The following is a 19,738-nucleotide window of genomic DNA, read 5'->3' as shown; positions in this document are numbered from 1 at the left end:
CGACAGCAGCATCTCCACCAGGCACAGAAAACATCCTTTGCCGTTCTGGCTCCTGATGCAGCTTAAAATCTGTTACATCTCTCTAAGAAGGGCCCTGTATCGTCTCACTGCACCCATCCCACTTGGGTTACCCAATGGCCAATGAGTATCAGAGCAAACACTGCATGAAAAAGCAATAAAGCAAGGGGTTCATTGGCGGCCATCTTCAGTTTGACACCCCACATAGTTTATGGTTATAGATTATACCCTGGTCACATCTCCAGCCTTCCCTGTTTCTGCAGGTGGATCGCATCACTGCCCCCAAGGACTGAGAGCAGCTGCTTGCATGGAAGAAGCAAAGGGTGAGCTGCAGGCAGCCAACACCACAGCCCTGGCCTCTGCCTGCACCCCAGGGTTATCACCCAGTCCTGTCTGCTTGGAGTGGTTTGCAGTGAGGCACAGAGAACCCACTGGAGAAGTGTCACAAAACACAGGTTATTCTGGTTGCATTTTGCATTGCAGTTCTTGCCTTGGTTTTAGGTTTTAAGCAATAAAATCTCCATGGATATTTTATTAAAAACAACAACAACAACAAATGCCTCAAGGGGAACATTCTGCTTTGGTGGTTGCCAGTGTTTATCTTTTCATGGAGAGTTCCTTCCCTGCTTGGCTTCTGCAGCCCATGAAACAAAGAGTTCATAGAATCATAGAAACATTAAGATTGGAAAAGGCTTCTGAGATCGCCAACTCCAACCCCAACCCTTCCTCATCATGAAAAGCCCATAGCAGCACTTGGTCCTTCAGCCACTGCTGGGTGATCAGCCCTCACCTCCATTCAATCAATTTGAGCTGGTCTGGGGGGAAAAATAATTGAGTTTTCTGCTTGCTCCTAACTCAGAGCTCTGTGCTGCTGCTTGGGCATGGTTCCATTTGTCTGCAGCCCAAGCAGCACATTTGTTCCTGCTGCAAACTTGTGCAGCTGTGCAAGAAATTGCTCCTTGAGATATCATCCCCAACCCTTTCCTTGGCTGAAGGTCCTCCAGCGGCATGAGCGTATTCCTGTCTAACCTGGAGCGTGGGAAGCAATGCAGCAGCAAACCACAGCGCTACAGGGTTGCCAGCACACAGAACATTGTATTCCAGCAACAGTAGAAGGGGAGGAAAAAAAGATGAAATCAGGCATTTTTGGACAGGAACCACATGGGGAGAAGAGGGGACAGGATTCAATGGGAGTGGTGTAGGAAGAGTGAAGGATGTGACCTATTAACTGCTCTTTGTCCTCCTATAGAAGCATCCTTGCACTGATTTTCCCATCTCCCAGAGCTCTGCTGCTGCTGCTGCTGCTGCACAGAGAAGTCAGCAATTGCAATCTTTGCACCTAAATCTGGATTATTATATAATAGCCTCACAAATTTTGCCTGCTGACACTGTCTAGTAAGTGATCCCATGAGCTGATGCAATCCTTCCTATGGCTCCATTCACGCTCTGCATTTAACCTGCAGAACTAAGCGGGTCCCCTGGCAGCTTTCCAGCATTTATCTCTTCTTTTTTGGTTTTCTCACACTTTGCTCTGCTTCTTATTTATTTAGTTTTATGTTGTGGGAATGTAGCAATGTGCCGCGGTAGATGATGGGTGGTCCAGCACTTGGCTTTGGTTGGCAGCTGCTCAGCCAAATTGTTTCAGCAAGAAATCATCCCTAAGAGGTGTAAGGAAAGGCCACGTCTCCTCCAGTCTGTATTAATGCAAAACTCCCTGCAGGCAGTAAGGGGGGGCCCCGCACTTGAAGCGTCAGGAGTGTCTCCAGATATAAGTCCCTTGTGATGGGGGCAAGTGGCTCTATCCATGGTAGAGGTGGGGATGCGCAGGTAGAGCAAACTGGAAAATGTGAATGGAGGTGAATGTGTCTGAGTGCTGTGCTTGGGTTGGGGTAATCCCAGCCATTGGGACTGTGGGTGATGGATGAGGCTTTGGGCACATGGACTATGGAAGGTGCCCCAGCCCATGGCCGGGTTGGGTCTGGGCTGGTTTTAATGTCCCTTCCAACCCAACTGTGAGCACACAGTGGAGCGAGGGAAGGGCACAGCACGGGTTGGGTGCAGCCCCTTTGTGTTCCTGTGGAATAGGAGAGAAACACCAGGAACAAACCCCCTCTGTTGGCTGCTCACACCCTGCATGCAGCAGCTTTGTTATGATGGACGGCACAAAGTGAACATGGCATTTCTTTGGCTCTCGCTCACATGCTTCTCTCCTCTGTCTGGTGTACATGACACATGAGCTGCTTCTGTTTTATAGGGAAGTTTGTTAAAGGGAAGGCTTGGAAGGCTGGAAGCATGGCTGTGCAGCCCCAGCTGGAGCAGACATGAGATCAATATATATCTGGAGACAAAGGGAGGCTCTTGCCAAGAGAAAAATCAAAAGTTGTTTTGCATGGGGAGCCAGATTCCCTTCTAAGGCATCTTATACATCAAGGCTTAATCCTGCAGTGTTTGGTTTGGCAGCAGTCCTGCTGTACCAAATGCACATTGGTGCTATAAAAAGAGCAAACAGCACTGCCACGAGGAGCTGTGTCCCATGTCCTGCAGTGGAGCAACAATGACATGAGCCTCATTTAGGGCCATGCATGCACCACCACTTTGCTGCACCATGTATTATGCTAAGAAGAAATCTGTGGATTTTCCACAGTTTTCAGACCAGAGGATACAATTTCTGAAGCTCCTTCCATATCCAAGGTGTTTCTCGGGAATGTATGCAAAGCTTTTGGCTCTGGCCTTTCTCTCCCTGTTAACATTTGCATTTGTTCCCATGCACCTTTGTCTGCCTGGAAACACACTGGAGTGAGATCTGATAGCATCCAGTCCCAAAAAGCAGCCAGAGCAGCGCTTTATCACTATCTCTGATGTCTCCCATTTCTAACGGGCACTCTTTCAAACTGTGCCAGTTTGGCCTTGGGTAAGTAGATAGAGTTACCTTCATATTTGCAGCATGACTTCAGCTTTCCTCCACCTACTGCAGACTCTCTGGTTATTTAAAGAACCACACGAACTAACCCTGTGAAATTTTTATTATTTTTAATTCCAAAAATCCCCAGCAGCTATGCAGCCCATGAGACAGAGCCTTGCGAGCTCAGCACCAGGCAAGATCCCGCCCACCAACAGCACTGTTCCAGGAGTTGAATCCTCCCAGTGTGGCTTTCTCTGGACACAATTGATGCTCCTGGAGCTGCCCTATAGGATCCAGAGCATTGCTGCTGTCTTGGGGATAGACAGCATCACCAGGTGCTGGGCATAAATGGTTTTTCTTGTCGCAGGCTCACCTTTGGGCTGGTTTACAGAGAAGGAAACCAACATCATAGCATTGCCAACCTTCAAAGCCCTCTTGCAGGAACCCAAGTGCCCTTAGGGTTCCTCAGTGCCACATCCCCATGGTTCTTGAGCACCTCCAGGAACTGTGACTCCAACATCTCCCCTGGCAGCCTGTGCCTATGCAGAACTGCTCTTTCAGAGAAGAAATTTTTCCTGATATCCAACCAGAATCCTGTCCATTTGGGTAAATTTTGAGTCAAAAAAAAAAGCTGCTTGTAAGGTCTGCAACTGTAAAGAGGATAACAGTTGTCTGGTTTGCTGTCATGATTGGAGGACAAGCTGTTGTCTGAGCACCCAGGATCGTCGCTAGCCAACATTTGCCTCTTTCATCTTTGATGGGTTATTGTCCTTGTTTATTGCAGGGGGGCTGGACAGATGACCTTTAAGGACCCCTTCCAGCTCAAACGATTGCATGATTCTATAGTTTACCTCCAACCCTTCTCTAAAAACAACTAAAAACAACCACAAAAACCAATAGAACAAGCAAAAATCCAATGAAAAAAAAATTCGGAGCACAATAAAATAGTAATTTTGCAAGCCTAGGAGAGAAGCCTGGACCAAACCATTCACATCCTTACCCAGACAGGATCAGACGAGAGAGAATGACGTCAGTTTAACCTTCTGAGCTGGATGGTTAAGAAAACAAACAGCAAACCATCTGATGCTCCTGAAGTTATTTGAGTCCTTTTTTAGCAAGAGCATAGCTCCCCTGATTCCATGGCAGCCTGGGAAATAGGCTTCAGTGATCAACACATACAGAGACATAAAGATTACCCCCCCCAGAATGTTAAGAATTCACATCATATTCCAATAAAACAGAGATTCTCGAGTTCCAGTCAATGGAAATGTTGCACATGCATCTCTTGTTGTCTCCCCTGCTGCATTGGAGGCAGCTAAAAATGCTCTTGAGCCATTCCTGATCTTTTTTCCACTTCAGCTGTTGCTTTGGTTACGGGGATCCTGTTCTGTTGTTCCCAGTGGTGTGGGGTCACAGTACCTCCAACCCTCACATCCCATCAACATGGGGTTTGCTGCGGTTTACTGGGAGCAGAGCCAAAACTGACCCATGACCTGGAGAATTTTTCCCATTTCTTTCTTAAAAACAGAGCAGGGATTGCCTAAGTAGAGTGGAGTAAGGCTATGGGTGCTCAGATTTCACATTCCCCATCCCCAAAATGGGTTGGAGGTGTGTAGATACACTCTATTTCTGCTCAGCTTTTTCTTAGAGATTTTTCCACTGAGGAAAACCATATAGGAAAAGGACTCTGACGTCCCATTGCCCAGTGGATGCTTGAGGAGACTGAGGGGCTCCAATGGAGGAAAGAATCGGGGACAGCTGAGCCATGCACACCCGGAGGGATGTGCCAGGAAGGATTTGAAATGGGAACAGAAAGTGGAACACAGAAATCCCCTTGCAATTGAAGTGACCTCATAGGCTAGGCTCAGTTTTCCACTCGCTGTGGTATTTCTGCATGCTGTTCTCCATCCCCATTAATTCCTCCAGCTCTGAAAAAGGCCCCATGAGTTAATGGCTGTGAAGAACCAGAAAAATCCCTGCTTGGGCTGAGGACAGGGTCAGCCCATGGCATTCCTTCAGGCCACATCTGCATGCACTGTGACACTAGAAAATACCTTTGTGAAATGATATTTTGCCTTCCTTTGCTAGCAAGAGGGAGCTCTGAAAGCATTTAAATCTTAAAAGGTATTTAAATTATCTCAAGAAACAACAGCAGTTTATTCTGGCAGAGTGCTACAGGCTTTCAGCCACTGTCTGTGTGCAACATGATTTATTCTGTTGTTTTTACAAGTGATTTTATGTCTGATTATTTAAAAAAAAAAAAAAAAAGAGTGTTACATTCTTCAGCAACACAAACAGCAAAAAGAGGATTCTACCATGTCACGGCTGCTTCCATCGACCCCCTTTCAAGAGCCTTATCTATGAGTTGGAAGGGGCTTTCTTTGCCAAAAATAGAAAGAAAAAAAAAAAAGGAAAAAAAAAAGAAGAAAAAATGAATAATTTGCATGCCTGCCAAACAAGGAACTCTGCAGCTGCCCAAAGCCAGCCACGTGCTCAGCAGCATTGCACGCACAGCTCGTTGCTTTGCACACACTGTTCTAAAAACAGCATTTCTTGGGGAAATTTAGGAGGAAATTCATCATGATCAGGTCTATGAGGCCGTGGCACTGCTGCCCAGAGAAGTATGGGTTCCCGATCCCTGAAGGTCCCCAAGGCCGTGGATGAGCTCTGGACAACCTGAGCTGGTGGGGGACAGTCAGCCCACATCAAGGGATGGGGCTGGGGGCTGTGAGGTCCCTTCCCAACTGGTAACTCATGTTTTCAGGAGCTAAAAAGCATGAATCATTTGCTGAAACAGGGCTGGGTGTATTAAAGCTGAACTTCCTTGTATTACCTTTCTTTGTGTTAGTTTTCTTTGTGGAATAAAATATTCCAATAACATCAAAAACCAGTGGGTGTTGGATCATTACGCAGAGGGGAAAAACGAATGTGAGAGGAAGCGTGCTTAGGTATTTTTAGCAGTTGTGCTAACTTGCCCTTGTTAGAGGTTGCTCAGTGAACTGCATTAAACATTATTCTGTGGTTGGGAGGCTCTGGAAATCACAGAACTGTAGAGGTTGGAAGAGTGCTGTGGACATGCTGCTGGCTCATGGTTAAGCCGTGGTCAACTGTTGGCCAACTATTGACCAATCACTGGTCAACCAAGATACCTGTAGTGATGCAGACAGCATAGACTGTGTCACCTCCAAATGAGAACAGCTTTTGTGTCAGGCAGAAATGCACAAATTCCAGTTTGAATTCTCCAGGCTGGTTGAAAGATGGTTTTATGGGATAACTTGTTGACCACAATTCTCTCCTGGCTGCTCCCTCTATCTAGCCAATGAATTTGATGGAGCCCAGCGTAAATTTGTGTAGTTCTTTAATAATAATCAAGATCAGCAAGAATAATGACTGAATTTAACAAATGACACATGCAACAAACAGAGGGAATAAAACATCATTGCACAGCACTGGCTGAGGTGACAGAACATAACCCAACATCAGATCAGAAGGCTTGTTTCTTTTCCTCTGCTGCATCAGCACCTCATATAGGACAATGTCACTGCGCACAGAGAGCACCAAAGCCAGACATTCTCCAAAATTAACAGTGACAGATGTTTTCATGCAACAAGGAGCAGAGGAAGAATTCCAGTGGCCACCAAAGCTCATATGGGTGAATGCCTCAAAATGCAGCCAGCAATAATGTGTGATGTTAGCAATTATAAAACATGGGAATCTTCGTTGAATGCAGCTTCTTGATCCTCTGGTGCAATGATAGAAAGCTGTGCTTGAATTAAACACAAAGGGATAATCAAAGTGATCTATTTTGAGCAAAGAAAATTGTTTATTAATGCCATCAGACATCTATTTATGGCTGTTTAGACCGACCCTATATGTGAGCATGTGAAAGTAGTAAACAGAGATATCTGCTGAAGTCCTTTGAAATCATGGAGCAGATGTAGTGCCACTCAGCTCCTTTTGATCTATAACGAGCCTTTACTTAACAACTGGCTAGTGTGGATTGATAGCCTGTGTAATGTGTATCTAGGAAAGTTCTATACAGAGAGAATACATAGGGTGCCATATATCAGCACATGGCACACCAGCTACTTCAACCTCATTTACATAGCATTAATTGTCCATGAGTTCATTTCAATTTGGGCCCAAATTTTCCTTCTTAATACATTACATTCGGTTCTGATGGTGGATGTGCAAAACTCTTCCCAATGCATCGAAGCTTGGGCAGCCCAGCATCCTCATGCCTCAATTAGTGCTATGTAAAGCAGGTGCTCGTCACTACAGGAAATATTTGTACATTTATTAAAAAAAGCCATACAAACATAAAGAAAAAAATACAACAAGCACAGCTTGATACAATAACATGCCATGAAATGTCACTGGCTTTATAATAATTTACTACAACTTGAAAAATGTTCTTTTATCCACACAGGATAGGAAATGCTTCCATCTAACATATGGTAAGCATGCAGTAATAATATGTACAACAACAACAACCAAAAAAAAAAAAAAAAAAGGGAGTTTATTTTTATTCATAAATGGGATGAGTACATGGAGGTATTTTGCAATGACTATTTTTCTAGCCCAATGTACGCTTCATTTTGCTTCTTTCCTACTGTGGATTTTTTTTTCCCCTCTGTTTGCGGAGAAGGAAAATTCCTATATACATCTGCAAGAAGTTAGCTTCAGTCATGGAGCGTACACTGCTATTATTTTTTTCCCCAGCAGTAGCTTTAGATTTATAGGTTTATGTTTACTGCTTAATTGACACACACACACAAAAAAAATCCTAAATGCCATAATGCTGAAAATCAATCTCTTTTCCAACCTGTTTTGGAATATTGAGGTTCTATTGAGGGAAATATTATTGATCCTGTTTTACACTGTACTCTTTCAACACCTCACCAAATCCCATTCATCACCAGAGGGAATCCAACCAATTTATGCTGGGGTGTTAAAGGTTTCCCACTCCAACGCGACCATGACAAAGTCATCTCACTGAACCGTGCCTTCTACTGATAGAACTTGACATAGTGAGTGGCAAAACCGGGTTTTGCTCCAAACTGGGGACTGCTCTGTGCCGCCTGCAGACAAAACAGTGTTGGGGTGAACTGTCACCCTTCAAATGAATCTTCAGTTGCTGTGTTTATGTCACCTAAAAGTGGCACATTGACCAAATGTGGTTTAGCTTGACCCTAGGTCTCATGGTCAGGCTTCATTCACAGATGTCCTTACCAAAAGGTCCCAAGCCAGGTCTCCACTGAGTATTTTTCATCTGTTCTTTTTCCTCCTTGAGCTTTTTTTTTTTTTTTTTTTTTTTAATGTCAAGAAAAGCTAGAATTATTTTTTCCAACAGCACTGAAATAAGCACTTGACAACACATTTCTTTACCTGGTACAAAATGATATGAGCATAAGAAGCCTTAGATATTCATAGAACAAGACAGTTTTACCCTTTATGACTTGGCAATTTCCAGTCCTTTCATGAGAACCAATCCTGACCATAAAACAGACTGAAGTGCAGCGACCTCCCCTACTGCTATCACTAGACGTGCTCAGAAAGTTTGCTGTGATGTGTGTATAGGCTGTGGTGTGGAATACGGTGGGAGCCCCACAAAGAGGAAAGCATGGAGAAATGCATCCAGTGCATTTCTTGGAAGACTGATTCCCATCTTGCATCTGGTGTGGGATTTTTGCCATAGTCAACAACTGCGTAGAGAAGTGATGTTGCTGAGAGTTGACAAGAGTGAGTAAGCACACTGGCTCTTTGAGTTTGGAAGACATCTGCTACTTATTCAGGAAGGGAAAACAAATAATTAAAATCCATGTGGAAATATTTTCAGGGCAAAAGTACGTAATTTACAGAAAAAGCAGGAACGCATCAGTGGTAACCATTTCAAACTGACAATAACAAGGAGCCCAAGCAGACTGGATTTAGAGAAATTGATACGCCTAGCCATCTATTTGTACTAAGAAACTTCCCTTTAAGAATGGAAAACAGCACTGAATTACAGTGCTGAATTGCAGAGGTGTTAATTAGATGGATGTAATTAGTCTAAGCCAAATGCAAAGACTCTTCTGTCAACTAGACCTTTCCCAGATTCCTGTGAGCCCCTCTGTCCCACTGGGAGCACCGACGACGTGCTGTGTCTCACTCCTATCCTCATGGGAGGAGGTTGAAGCCTGGCGATTCATTGATTGATTGCGCTGACTGATCTTCCACGTGATCCATTTGCCTGATGGCACTTCGTTTTCATTCACCTGCACTTCCACATCCCAACATACCCCAAACCAGACACCAGAGATCTACCCCTTCTCCTTTTTGGACCCCCAAAAGTGACCTTCCCTTCTCCAATTCACAGGCCATGTGAACAGCTGCCACCATCAATTCTTCTCCAGATTTATGGGGTTTCTGGGGTTGCAGACTTGCTGTTGTCCTTATTTACCTGGCAGCTGGTATGCAACCTGGCTTTCTGTTATCCCTTGAGTCTTATACAGTTAATTTGTGCAGATGTCTTCAGGATGCTCCAAGCTTTTGCACCTGAAGGAGTCTTTTGCAGCCCTTCCCTGGGGAGAACCTTCAACCATTTTCCCAATTTATTCTGGAATCACTGTGATGAGGCATGGGGAAGCGGTGGGGAGAGCTGGAGTCACTCGCCTTGCTCCTGCAATCGCTTGGCTTTTCTTGCTTCAATAGTCTGGTGGCACTGATGCTCAAGGGGTTTTAAAGACAACAGAAAATGAAAGGAAAAAGGCGACAATGAAGTCATTTGTTCTGTCCCATTCCAAAACTGGCATGGCCTCCTCTGTCCCCCCCACCCCCCACCCCGAAGACGGACATGATACAGTACTGCTGAAAAAAAAACCCTCAAAAGCTTCTAGAAGAGATGGAACCCCTAGACTGTAGGGCGAGGAGGGGGCCGGGATGGAGGGGGGGCCCTGTTGGGTGGTGGGACTTGAGGCAGTGGGGGGAGGGGGGGGAGTGTGGAGGATGGGGAGGGGGCATGGGGCGTGGGAGAGCTGGGGGGCGGTGGGTTGTAAATGGGAGCTGGGAGTGGGGGATTGTAGATAGGGGCTGGGGGAGGAGGGGGCAGCGGGTAGGCGTTGTTGAGGGGGTATTTGGGGGGAGAGTCGGCATTCTTCACTCGGGTGAAATTGATGCAACGCCCCTGGAAGAAAAGAGAAGAGGAAAAGAAGAGTTAGTGATGGAAGCTGATCTCCCTACACATATGAAGCCAGAAAACTGCTTTTCTTGCTGTTCTGTGAGAACGGTGCTAAGCTACAGTTTGTTTTACATTTTTAAACAAAACCTTTGCCCTTTGAGCTATTCTTTTTTCTTTTTTTCCTCCCAAGTTCCAACCTGCAAAAGATCCCACTGTAAATACTCAAATGTCAGAATCAGCACTATTGCATTATGGATTCATTCTTTCAGATATGAAATCATCCAAAAAGGGGCTGGAGGATTTCTGAGCTTGTCCTTTGGTTTTTTGGATCTGCTTTCCTCCTACTTCTCTCAAAGCAAATGTTTTTCCTGGTGAAAAGATGCCAAATGGAGCATTGAGTTCACAGAACCCTTGAATCATAAAGACTGGAAAAGACCTCTAAGATCATTTAGTCCAATCATCACCCCATCCCCATCGTGCCCACTCAAAGAGTCATGGAACCATTAAAATTGGAAGAGACCTCTAGGAACCCCAAGGCTGAGCCCTACCCACCCCACCATGTCCACTGACCACATTCTTCAATGCCACATCCCCATGGCTCTTGAACACCTCCAGGGATAGTGACCCCACCACTTTCCTGGGCAGCCTATGGGCAAACTGTGTGGAAGAAGAACCCAAAGTGAAGGAAGGGAAATGCTGGTAGAAAGGTGCTGGAAAAATGTTTGATGGGGACGAGTGGAGATGGCGTGGAAGGGACTGACACAGAAAGAGATGCAGACAGCTCCGCTCTGAGCACACTGTCAATCCTATCATTACGCTCTGCAGATACCAAGAAACATCTGCCTGAACTGTTCAGCAGAGGAAAGCGGATTCCTCACTGAAGTATGCAGAGCAGCCCACAGCTGAGCGCGGGCTGTCCTGTGCAGACAAAGATCTTTTAAGGAAAACAAAGATTTCACAGCGCTCATGCCCTGTGAGCATCACCTCGGAGCTGCTCCTTCTGGTGGAAGCTGAACCCCTGCAAAGCTCAGCCTGGGGTGTCTGTCTGCAAGAAGAGCCTGTGGCTTCAGTTTGGGCTCTCCTCGAGAAGTGGAGCTCCAGGGCAAAGCAGAGACCCATGGAGTGGCCAGAAATCCCTCCACAGAGCAATTGGGCAGAGAGAAGCCTGAACTGAGTACATAGCTGTCTCAATTCAATGTTTCTTCTGTTCTATTTGCTCTTTGCAGGTTGGTGTCTCTGCTTTAATGTTGTTTTAATGCACTTAGTTGTGATTTTAAGTAAACACCAGGGTGGTAGGCCTGCTGAGTGAGTCAAAGTCTGAACCCAAGTTAACCAATTCTGCACAGAGAGAAACAAAACACAAGGATGTTTTCCTTGTTCTGGTTCCATGTCTCCTGCAATGGAACTTTAGCATTTTCAGACTATTGCTTGTACCAGTTTTGTTTTCTTTATTTATGTTGAAAATAGAATATATCCAGAAGAAAAGCAGCAGTCCAGGAATTCCAGCCAGAGAACAAAAAGTTGCAATTGTTTTTGTGTGGAGTGATTCTGTCTGGATTCTCCAGGGGTGAGGTTATGGTGCTGTGGATCCAAATGGAACTGAACACTGCCCAAACGACATTCAAGAGGGTGCAGTGACACTCAGAAATCTTTGGAGGTGAGGTCAGGGCAAGCCCTGAAGGCTGAAAACCATCTAGCATTCATGGCAATGCCGAAGGCATGGTCCAAAATGATATCACGTCCTTACAACTTTGGCTTCACTGGCAAAGATTTGAGTTTTTATTGATGAGAGCTGGTTTGAGCAGCTCTGCAATATCATTACCATAAAAAGAGCAAACTCATACCAATGCAGAACTGTACTGTTTTTTACATTGTTTCTTGCAGCCAGCTACCACTTAGTGAACCCATGTCCATGTATACTGCTTATACTCATGACTAATGGTCTCTCTTCCCCTCTCTTCTTGCAGTGAATTGATACCTCTTGAGCAATGCTTCCTCCTGCTGTGCAATGGGGTAGTTCTGCAGGGCATCCAGCAATAGTGGAGAACAGATAGAGTTCAGCCTTCCTCCTCCCATGTGAGCTAACGGTTCTTGTGTCATTGCTTGACATTTCTCTCAACCATGCACATGGAAGGAAGAGTGCCAGATAGCAGTCTGGAGTTCGGACACTGGTGGCTACGTTGCCTCAGAGGAGATGGAGAAACCAACACCTTCCAGGGAAGGAGAACTGCCAGAACTGAATGAGAAGGACATGGCCAGGAAACAAATTACCATGCCATTACAAAGAAGAGGCTGAAAATTTAATAAGATTCTGGCACTGCTGCCCAGAGAAGAGTGGGTGCCCCCATCCCTGGTGGTGCTCAAGGCCATGGATGGGGTCCTGGGCAACCAGACTGAGCAGGGACTGGAACTGGATGAGCAGTGAGGTCTCCCCCAGTCTAATATCTTGATTAGATATTAGATATATGTGATTCATCTGCCAATCTGACAACAGACAGAAGGGGAGGGGTTGTGCTAGCCACAGTGTGCCTGTGAGTGGTTCTGTGCTGTTTTATCTGGATGTATGTCCGGGTGAAGGTCAAGTTGGCTGCCTTATGACTCATTCATGCAAGCATTTACACATTTCTCCACTGCCAGCATAGTTCAGTTCATCCTCTAGATGATGTAATCAGTTAGAGACCCTCTAAATATCTGTGCTGAAATGTCTTGTTCAGCCCTGGGGGCCAGTGTGTGTGTCTGAGATGCAGCAGGGAAGAGGAGTGCGCGGTCTCTCTACAGCTAGTGGAAGGATAAGGACCTTCATATGACTGTATTATAGGAGGGGCTCAATGGCCACCAGTGAGAACCCTCTCTTGGCTATCCACAAACGTTCCTCCTCATCCCAGAGGATGCCCAGATGGACATCAGATGGACGTGGAAGGTGTTAGCAGAACATCCAGGAAGCAGGAAAAGAACCCATTTCTAACAAATGGATCCTTAAACAGAAGTCGACTCTCATTCCAGGAGAAAAATCTCCTGAACGAGATTGTACCACAGCTTTGAGAAGAAGAGCAGCCAATTCTGTAAGTCTTTCAAGCAGAGAGACAGTAGTTGGAGATACAGACTGAAGAACTGAAGGGACTATGCTATATATTGAAGGGCTGCTGTGCTGAACGCCTTGGCTAGGTTTCACTTCCCTTTCTGCAGCCACAACACCTCAGGGGGCAGTCACAGCTGTGCCTCAGCAGAGACAATTGAAGCAATATGAAGGCATTATTACATCCAAAATTTAGTGGAATCAGCAGAATCAGCCAGGCAGATTCACTCCAGCGTTTTACGTTGTTTTTCTAAAGAGCACTGCTCGCAGGCATTTGCATAATGAATTCGGCTCCGAGTGACTTTGCTCTTTCACCTTCAACAGCTGATTGCTTTGGGATGGAGGCAGGCAGCGCTGCCTCTGGGCCAGCCAACACGGGGCCACGGGGGGTGGAGCGCTCTGACTGCAGGCCTGGCCCTATCAGCGCTTTGCACGCAGAGTGCCGGAGGGCTGCATGATCGATCCAAGCTCTTCTCTTTGTTCTTCACATCTGTCTGTCTGGGGCGTGCTGCTAGGGTCAGAAGAGAGGACAGGATGTGGGGAGAGGAGACATCAGGCTGCCGAGGTCACGGCACAAGGTGACAGCGACTGCATGCTTGAGGGAGCAAGCTGAATGTCGGTGTCTTGGAGGCAGATACGGCAAGCAGAGATGTGAAGAGCAGAAGATGCCTCAGTCAATCTGTGGCATTTCCTAGGAACTCCACAGCCTTGCCTAAGCCAATTCCCACCTCCTCCTGCCTCTCTTTCTGTTCATTTGAACCAGCTGGGCTGCCCACAGTGCTATCTGCACAGCCCTGGCTTGGGATCACAGAACCACAGCATGGTTTGTGTTGAAAGGGACCTTAAAGATCATAGAACTGTAGAACCATAATATGCTTGGGTTGAAAGAGACCTTAAAACCCACTCAGCCCCAACCTCTGCCATGGGCTGGTTGACATCCACCAAATCAGGCTGCCCAGGCCCCCATCCCACCTGATCTTGAGCACCTCCAGAGATGGCACACACTGAGCCCTACAAGGTGCATACCCTAAACAGCACTGGGGTAACTCTTTAACAAAGGAAGGTTGAACGTATTTTTCTGAAAATGAAGAATGTTTCTGTTTCTTTTGGTTTCCTATCAATCTGGAATGAATACCTGGAAAAATATCAATATTTTAAGACTGTAAAACACTGGGACTGGCTTCTGAGTTTAAATAGTCATTGGAAAAGATATGATCCTTACTGTTGTTTTGTAAGGTTCATTTGTAATTCAAACTTTCCAAAAACAATAAGAGAGTTTATCCTGTTGTTACAAGAAAGAGGAGAGAAATAAAAAGAAATACAAGAATCAAGATCAATGAGGAGAAAGAATAGAAAGAAAGAGGAGAAGGAAAAGGAAAGCGGAAGAGAGAAGGAAATTGAAAATTGGTGTATGATCCTGAAACGAGCACATGCAAAAGCTTCTAGGAAAAAAACATCAAAATGAGCATCAGGAAAGCATTAAATACATGAAGAGATAACACTAGTCTCTGGAAGGAGATTTATTTCTGATGTGTAGATACTTTAAAAGCAAAGCACATACACAGATGCAAGATGATAGCACTGAATTCTCTAGGACAAACCCCACCGAAGACAAAAGGTGCTTGGTTTGTACCTAGCCCAGGCTGGAGCCTTCCATGAACATCTCTAAAAATGTGCTCCTTTGTGCCAGGACATACTGGAAAAAAAAACAGGGCCAAGGTTCCCACTACTATGTCATCATTTGGGAAAAGCAGCGGCTGTGGAGCTCTTGGGCCCCCATCAAGATAGCCCCAAACCCCAGAGGTAATGGGATCCTGAGAATTTGAGATATTCCTTCTTTCATGACCCAAACTGGCAGCGTGCTGGCTTTCAAATCACACAAGGGTGTCTGGAGACACTATTAGGAAACCGTTGACTAGTTTCTGGGCTGTGTTAGCCAGCCACTCTTGGTGAGATCAGCCTGTGTTGAGTGTGCTTGGCAATGCCAGGAAGCACTGCCTCCTGCAGCAAGCATTCTAATTACACGGCTACCTCTGTGTATCTGTTAGTCACCAAACAACTATTAAAACCGTCGCGTTTCGTGATAAAACATCACCGCAGCAAAACCATTCCCATCTGTCTCTCATTACACAGCCTTGAACTCATAAAATCAACCATTCCCAAGGCATTCCAGCCACCTCATACACTCAATAATTTAGAGACTCGATCTCTTTTCTACCTAAATTAAGAGGATGGCTTCCATTGATAAGAGGGAACTTTGGGTCATGACTTCTAATGGCCTGCTCTGTTATTGTAGAGGCAGCACTGAAAACTATGCGTGATTATGGCTTAACCTAGAAGACCTCATGAAAAATAATGCAGATACAGAGCTTTCTGTCAGGTCTTAGTACTACAAGCTGTGCTGGATTTCCAGCTCCCATGAAAAGAGTGGTATAAAATGGCATTTCCAGTAAGGAGGTGGGATTTGCCCCAGATGAGAGCAAAAAATATATTCCCAAAATAATGGGCTGTATCACAGGCAGCATCCTATACTGCAGATAAGAATCCTGTCTAAGTTTAGAAGAAGAAAAAACGAGCAGAAAAACCGTCATTGTCTGATCTTTCTGAATTCAGTGATTCAGTGATGTCTTAGATATGGTTTGGCCAATTCAGATATTCAGATAGTGGTTTTTATTTGTGCAATGGTTTGTATTTCAGCTAACATGATCCTGCTCTTTCCAAGCAACACAAAAGCCACATATTTTGAAGGCTAAAAGAAAATACTTTAAAATTCATGAAGTGTTGCAGTTTTTGCAGTACTCTCATAGAATTTTCTCAGTGAGGTCATGGGTACCCCCTCCCTGGAAGCATTCAAGACCAGGCTGGATGGGGCTTGGAGTAAGCTGGTCTAGTGGGAGGTGTCCCTGACTACAGCAGGGGGGTTGGAATTAGATGGTCTTAAAGGTTCCTTCCAACCCAAACCATTTGATGAATTTGTGATTTGAAGTAAGAGCTGAATAAGCTCAGTCACGCTGGCTTGTGACCAATGCACACCTACACCTACATATATAGCACTGTGCATCTGAGGGCCCCCACAGCACAAAGAACAGTTCTGCCAATTCAGCCTTCAGTTGAAATCTTACTCAGAAGCTTACTCATAGCTTTGGGACTGTGACTGACTCTTCAGACCTACCACAACCCAGATAACACCCATTTCTCTGCCAATCTCTGCCACTTGGTATCTGTAATTACGTCATTAGGACTGACTGAGCTGGGGAACCTATTGAAAAGAAAACATTCAAACGCCTAAAAAAAGTGAAACGAGGTGATATAGGCTTCTACTTTGCCAAATTCAAGTGTGGGAATGAGCGTAACAACTACAATCTTTGGCTTCTGCCAGAATTTGGGAACGTGGCTCTTTCAGCAATGAGTGGGCACTTTTATGTCAGCAAAAAGGCCTGATTGCTTTTGCAGGAGCTAGATTTGGCTTATTTACACTGTGAGACGAGTGTCATTTCCAGGAAGATCTGGTCATTCTTCTCACTGTCTTTCTGGAAAGAGGTAGTTCGTCTTGGAGAAACACTGCATGACACATCAAAGACACTGCAGGACTATAATCTTTCATCTGGAGGTTGAGTAACAAAATCAACTGGGTGTAAGGAAAGGAGAAAAATTCAAATGAAAAACAAAACACATTATTTTGGCAATGAGAACCAGAATAATTAATCAGAAGTAGTGGTAAACATCCCTCTGGAGGGGAAGGAAGAGCCAGCAGGGTAGTGCTAATGGCTTAAGAAAACAGGAGTTACTGCTTGCTGAATACTGTCCTACTGGTAGATAGTGAGTAGTTCCCACCCCTGCAATCCCTGGATTCACCTTGACTTCCTAAGCAAACCTGTTGAAGTTCATTGCATACCTTTGTAATTCTGCAAAAGGGAAAGTTTGCCTCGGATCAAGACGTGAATGGCAGTCTCCCTTTGTGAGCTGGCTGCTCTCTAATTCACAGAGGTCCAACATTTCAAGAGCCAGCCCAGGGCTTTGTTTTTACAAACAAAAAAAGCATGAGGAATCCTGCAAACTGATGAGCAGATCACCTGGCTTTCGGCTTTGGAGCTGTCAGTTCCATGAAAAATAGCTGATTTTGAGGTTAACTTTTCCATGGCTATTAATGGAAAATCACGCTGCAATGCTATGCACAGAAAGGTTATAATTTTGTTCTCAAGCTTTGCAGCCCGTCAACAGAAACCTGTTAGCACAGACTTAACAATGGGTTAAACAATGGCTCCTGATGAGTGCACATGCGTTTCTGAATCTGCCAAAAGAACCACAGCAAGCAGCAGCCGAGCAATGTACAGGTTTGTGGGTTGACCTGGAGTCCATAGGGCTGGTCTCATTCTCAGGTCTGAAAAGGGAAATTAGTCTAGCAACTAAACAGATCTCTAACTCAAAATAAGAGAGGATCGAGGGGGCTTCCCATGCTATCTTTTGCTCCTGTGTATTGTGCAGTCCACATCTGATTAACAATAAGTAACCTTCCCCATATTGAATACCTTCCCCATTCTTGAATATTACACTTCTTGACTTTTAGTATTACTTGCTGGAGGTATGTGTGGCAGAATTTGCTCTTAAGTATCCAATTATGAACAAATAATTACGGCTTTTGGGATGTTTTCATTGGATTTATGCTCTCCAAGCAAAGGCCCCAGCTAGCTGCTACATTCCTTCTCTGTTTCTTGATAGCACTCAAATAATGCAGCCTTAAGTCAAAAACAGTATTCCTGCATGCCAGCAATACTTAATGGGCCTTACAGTTCCTCACAAACCTGCTAACAGCCGAGTTTATTGCAGTGCATAATGGCTGATGACCAACTGGTTCTAACACAAACAAAGCACTAAGTCCACCTGGTCTTACTTTATGACTCCTCCAAAATACCCTTTTATGGGTGTATGTAAAACCAGGTGAGAAGCAGAGCCTTCAGCTACTAGGATAAATCTTCTTTCTGAGCCCTGAACCACAGGCAGAACATTTGATGTCAGTGCTTGGGTTCTGGGTAGCTCTGCATGCCTAGAAAGTCCCTGGAGGTCCTCTGGTGGCTGATGTAAGACACAGGGTTCCCCCTACAAGTTCTCCATGCAGATGAGCTCAGACACAATCCAAAGTTTTCAGCTGGAGTAGCCACTCACTTTTAGGAATCTGAAATCCCACAGGAAGCAATGACCTTGCTTTCCCATAAGAATACACTTTACCGGAAGCTGCACGAGGGGAACACACCACGAATGCAACATCAACATTCACTCAGTGAGAACTACGTATGGCAGAGACACGTTTCTGACATCTTTGACAAGGTGACTCTCTTTGCATCTAAATCCTCCCCTTCCTTGTACAGGAGTTTCACTTTCCATAGTTTTACTCATATTCTAAGTGCCTAAAAACACCCATCAACCTAGCTTGGGGCTAGGGATGGTAGGAGGGGGTGAGGTATTGGAACAGAAACTCTGGCATTGATGTTCATATCAATAGGAGAAGTGGTCCTGAGCCAGAGGGGGAAACTCACCCACCAACCTGCACTGTCTGTTCCCAGACAGCCGTCCCCTGACGTGCACAAATACCTTCACCCCCTCCATAACGGCGAAGAGCTCCCAGCTCATGCAACAGCACTGCCTCTCTCTTTGTGGTTTAGATTTCATTTCCTTCCATTTCAGCACTGTGTGGGGCGTGAAAAATGATTAGTTATTTCCCAGCGAGGTCTTTGGAGGCGCACAGCTTTCTCCAGCAGTCACGGAAAGGAGGCTTCGTTTTCAGAGTCTGAATTTGCCAGAGATAAGTCACGTTCCTCAAAAGGTGGAGCAGCCAGTGCTAATCACTTCTGTGAAAGACTCAATTATGTGCAGCAGATTAAGAGTTTTTCACTTTTTTTTTTTTTTTTTTTTTTTTTTTAAGCATACAAATGGACTGAGAAGAAGGAAAAGTTGCTAGAAAGTGGTAATGATTCAGGCTGCTTTCTTTCCTTGTCTACATTTTTGAGACACCTTTCTTGTAACACCTTAGCTTGCAAAAGCAGAATGAACCCTGGCACACCATGCAAGAAAGACAAACTACCCGGGCAACCTACAGGTCTAAAATATACACTCTGGACCTCCAAACTCTGTACTGGTAGCATCATACTGCAACCATGCAAATCCACAGGTGAGGTGCACCCCCATACACCTACCTGCAAATACAGCTAAACTTAACTCTAACCCTAACCCCAACCTTACAGCCACAACACTTGCTCACATTTTAAATTTATTGCCAAGTTCCATCCTTCATTTTCATAAATGCTGTGGGGAAGAAAATGCATTGGATTAGCCTCATCTAGAAGACAGGAGAAACATCTGAGATGCATACTGTGTTCAATTTTGGGCCCCTCACTGCAAGAAGGACATTGAATTGCTTGACTACATGCAATGAAAGCGGTGATAGGACTGGAAAACAGAACTTATGATGACTGACTGAGGGAACTAGGGTTGTGACTGGAGAAAATGGGGGTTGAAGGGAGAACTCATTGCTCTCTATAGCTGAACCTGAAAGGAGGTTATAGCCAGGTGGGTGTTAATCTCTTTA

General features: G+C 45.1%; 2 protein-coding genes across 2 annotated transcripts in view; one reads left to right on the top strand and one right to left on the bottom strand.

Moving 5' to 3' along the window:
• The window catches only part of GFPT1 (glutamine--fructose-6-phosphate transaminase 1), a 35,254-nt gene extending 28,438 nt beyond the window's left edge, over nucleotides 1-6,816 (top strand). Inside the window, exon 19 of the mRNA XM_090125692.1 lies at nucleotides 282-6,816. Within this exon, the coding sequence (XP_089981818.1) occupies nucleotides 282-311 (30 nt within the window). The 3' untranslated portion in view covers nucleotides 312-6,816. The remainder of the gene's footprint in view (nucleotides 1-281) is intronic.
• A 63-nt stretch (nucleotides 6,817-6,879) lies between these two features.
• Nucleotides 6,880-19,738, bottom strand: part of ANTXR1 (ANTXR cell adhesion molecule 1) — an 89,057-nt gene continuing 76,198 nt past the window's right edge. The window contains exon 18 of the mRNA XM_031607990.2: nucleotides 6,880-10,085. Within this exon, the coding sequence (XP_031463850.2) occupies nucleotides 9,813-10,085 (273 nt within the window). The 3' untranslated portion in view covers nucleotides 6,880-9,812. The remainder of the gene's footprint in view (nucleotides 10,086-19,738) is intronic.

Source organism: Phasianus colchicus, chromosome 27 (assembly GCF_987193195.1).
Source record: "Phasianus colchicus chromosome 27, bPhaCol1.hap1.1, whole genome shotgun sequence".
Lineage (NCBI taxonomy): Eukaryota > Metazoa > Chordata > Aves > Galliformes > Phasianidae > Phasianus > Phasianus colchicus.
The sequence above is the reverse complement of the archived record's forward strand: the minus strand, read 5'-3'. Positions and strand labels throughout refer to the sequence as shown.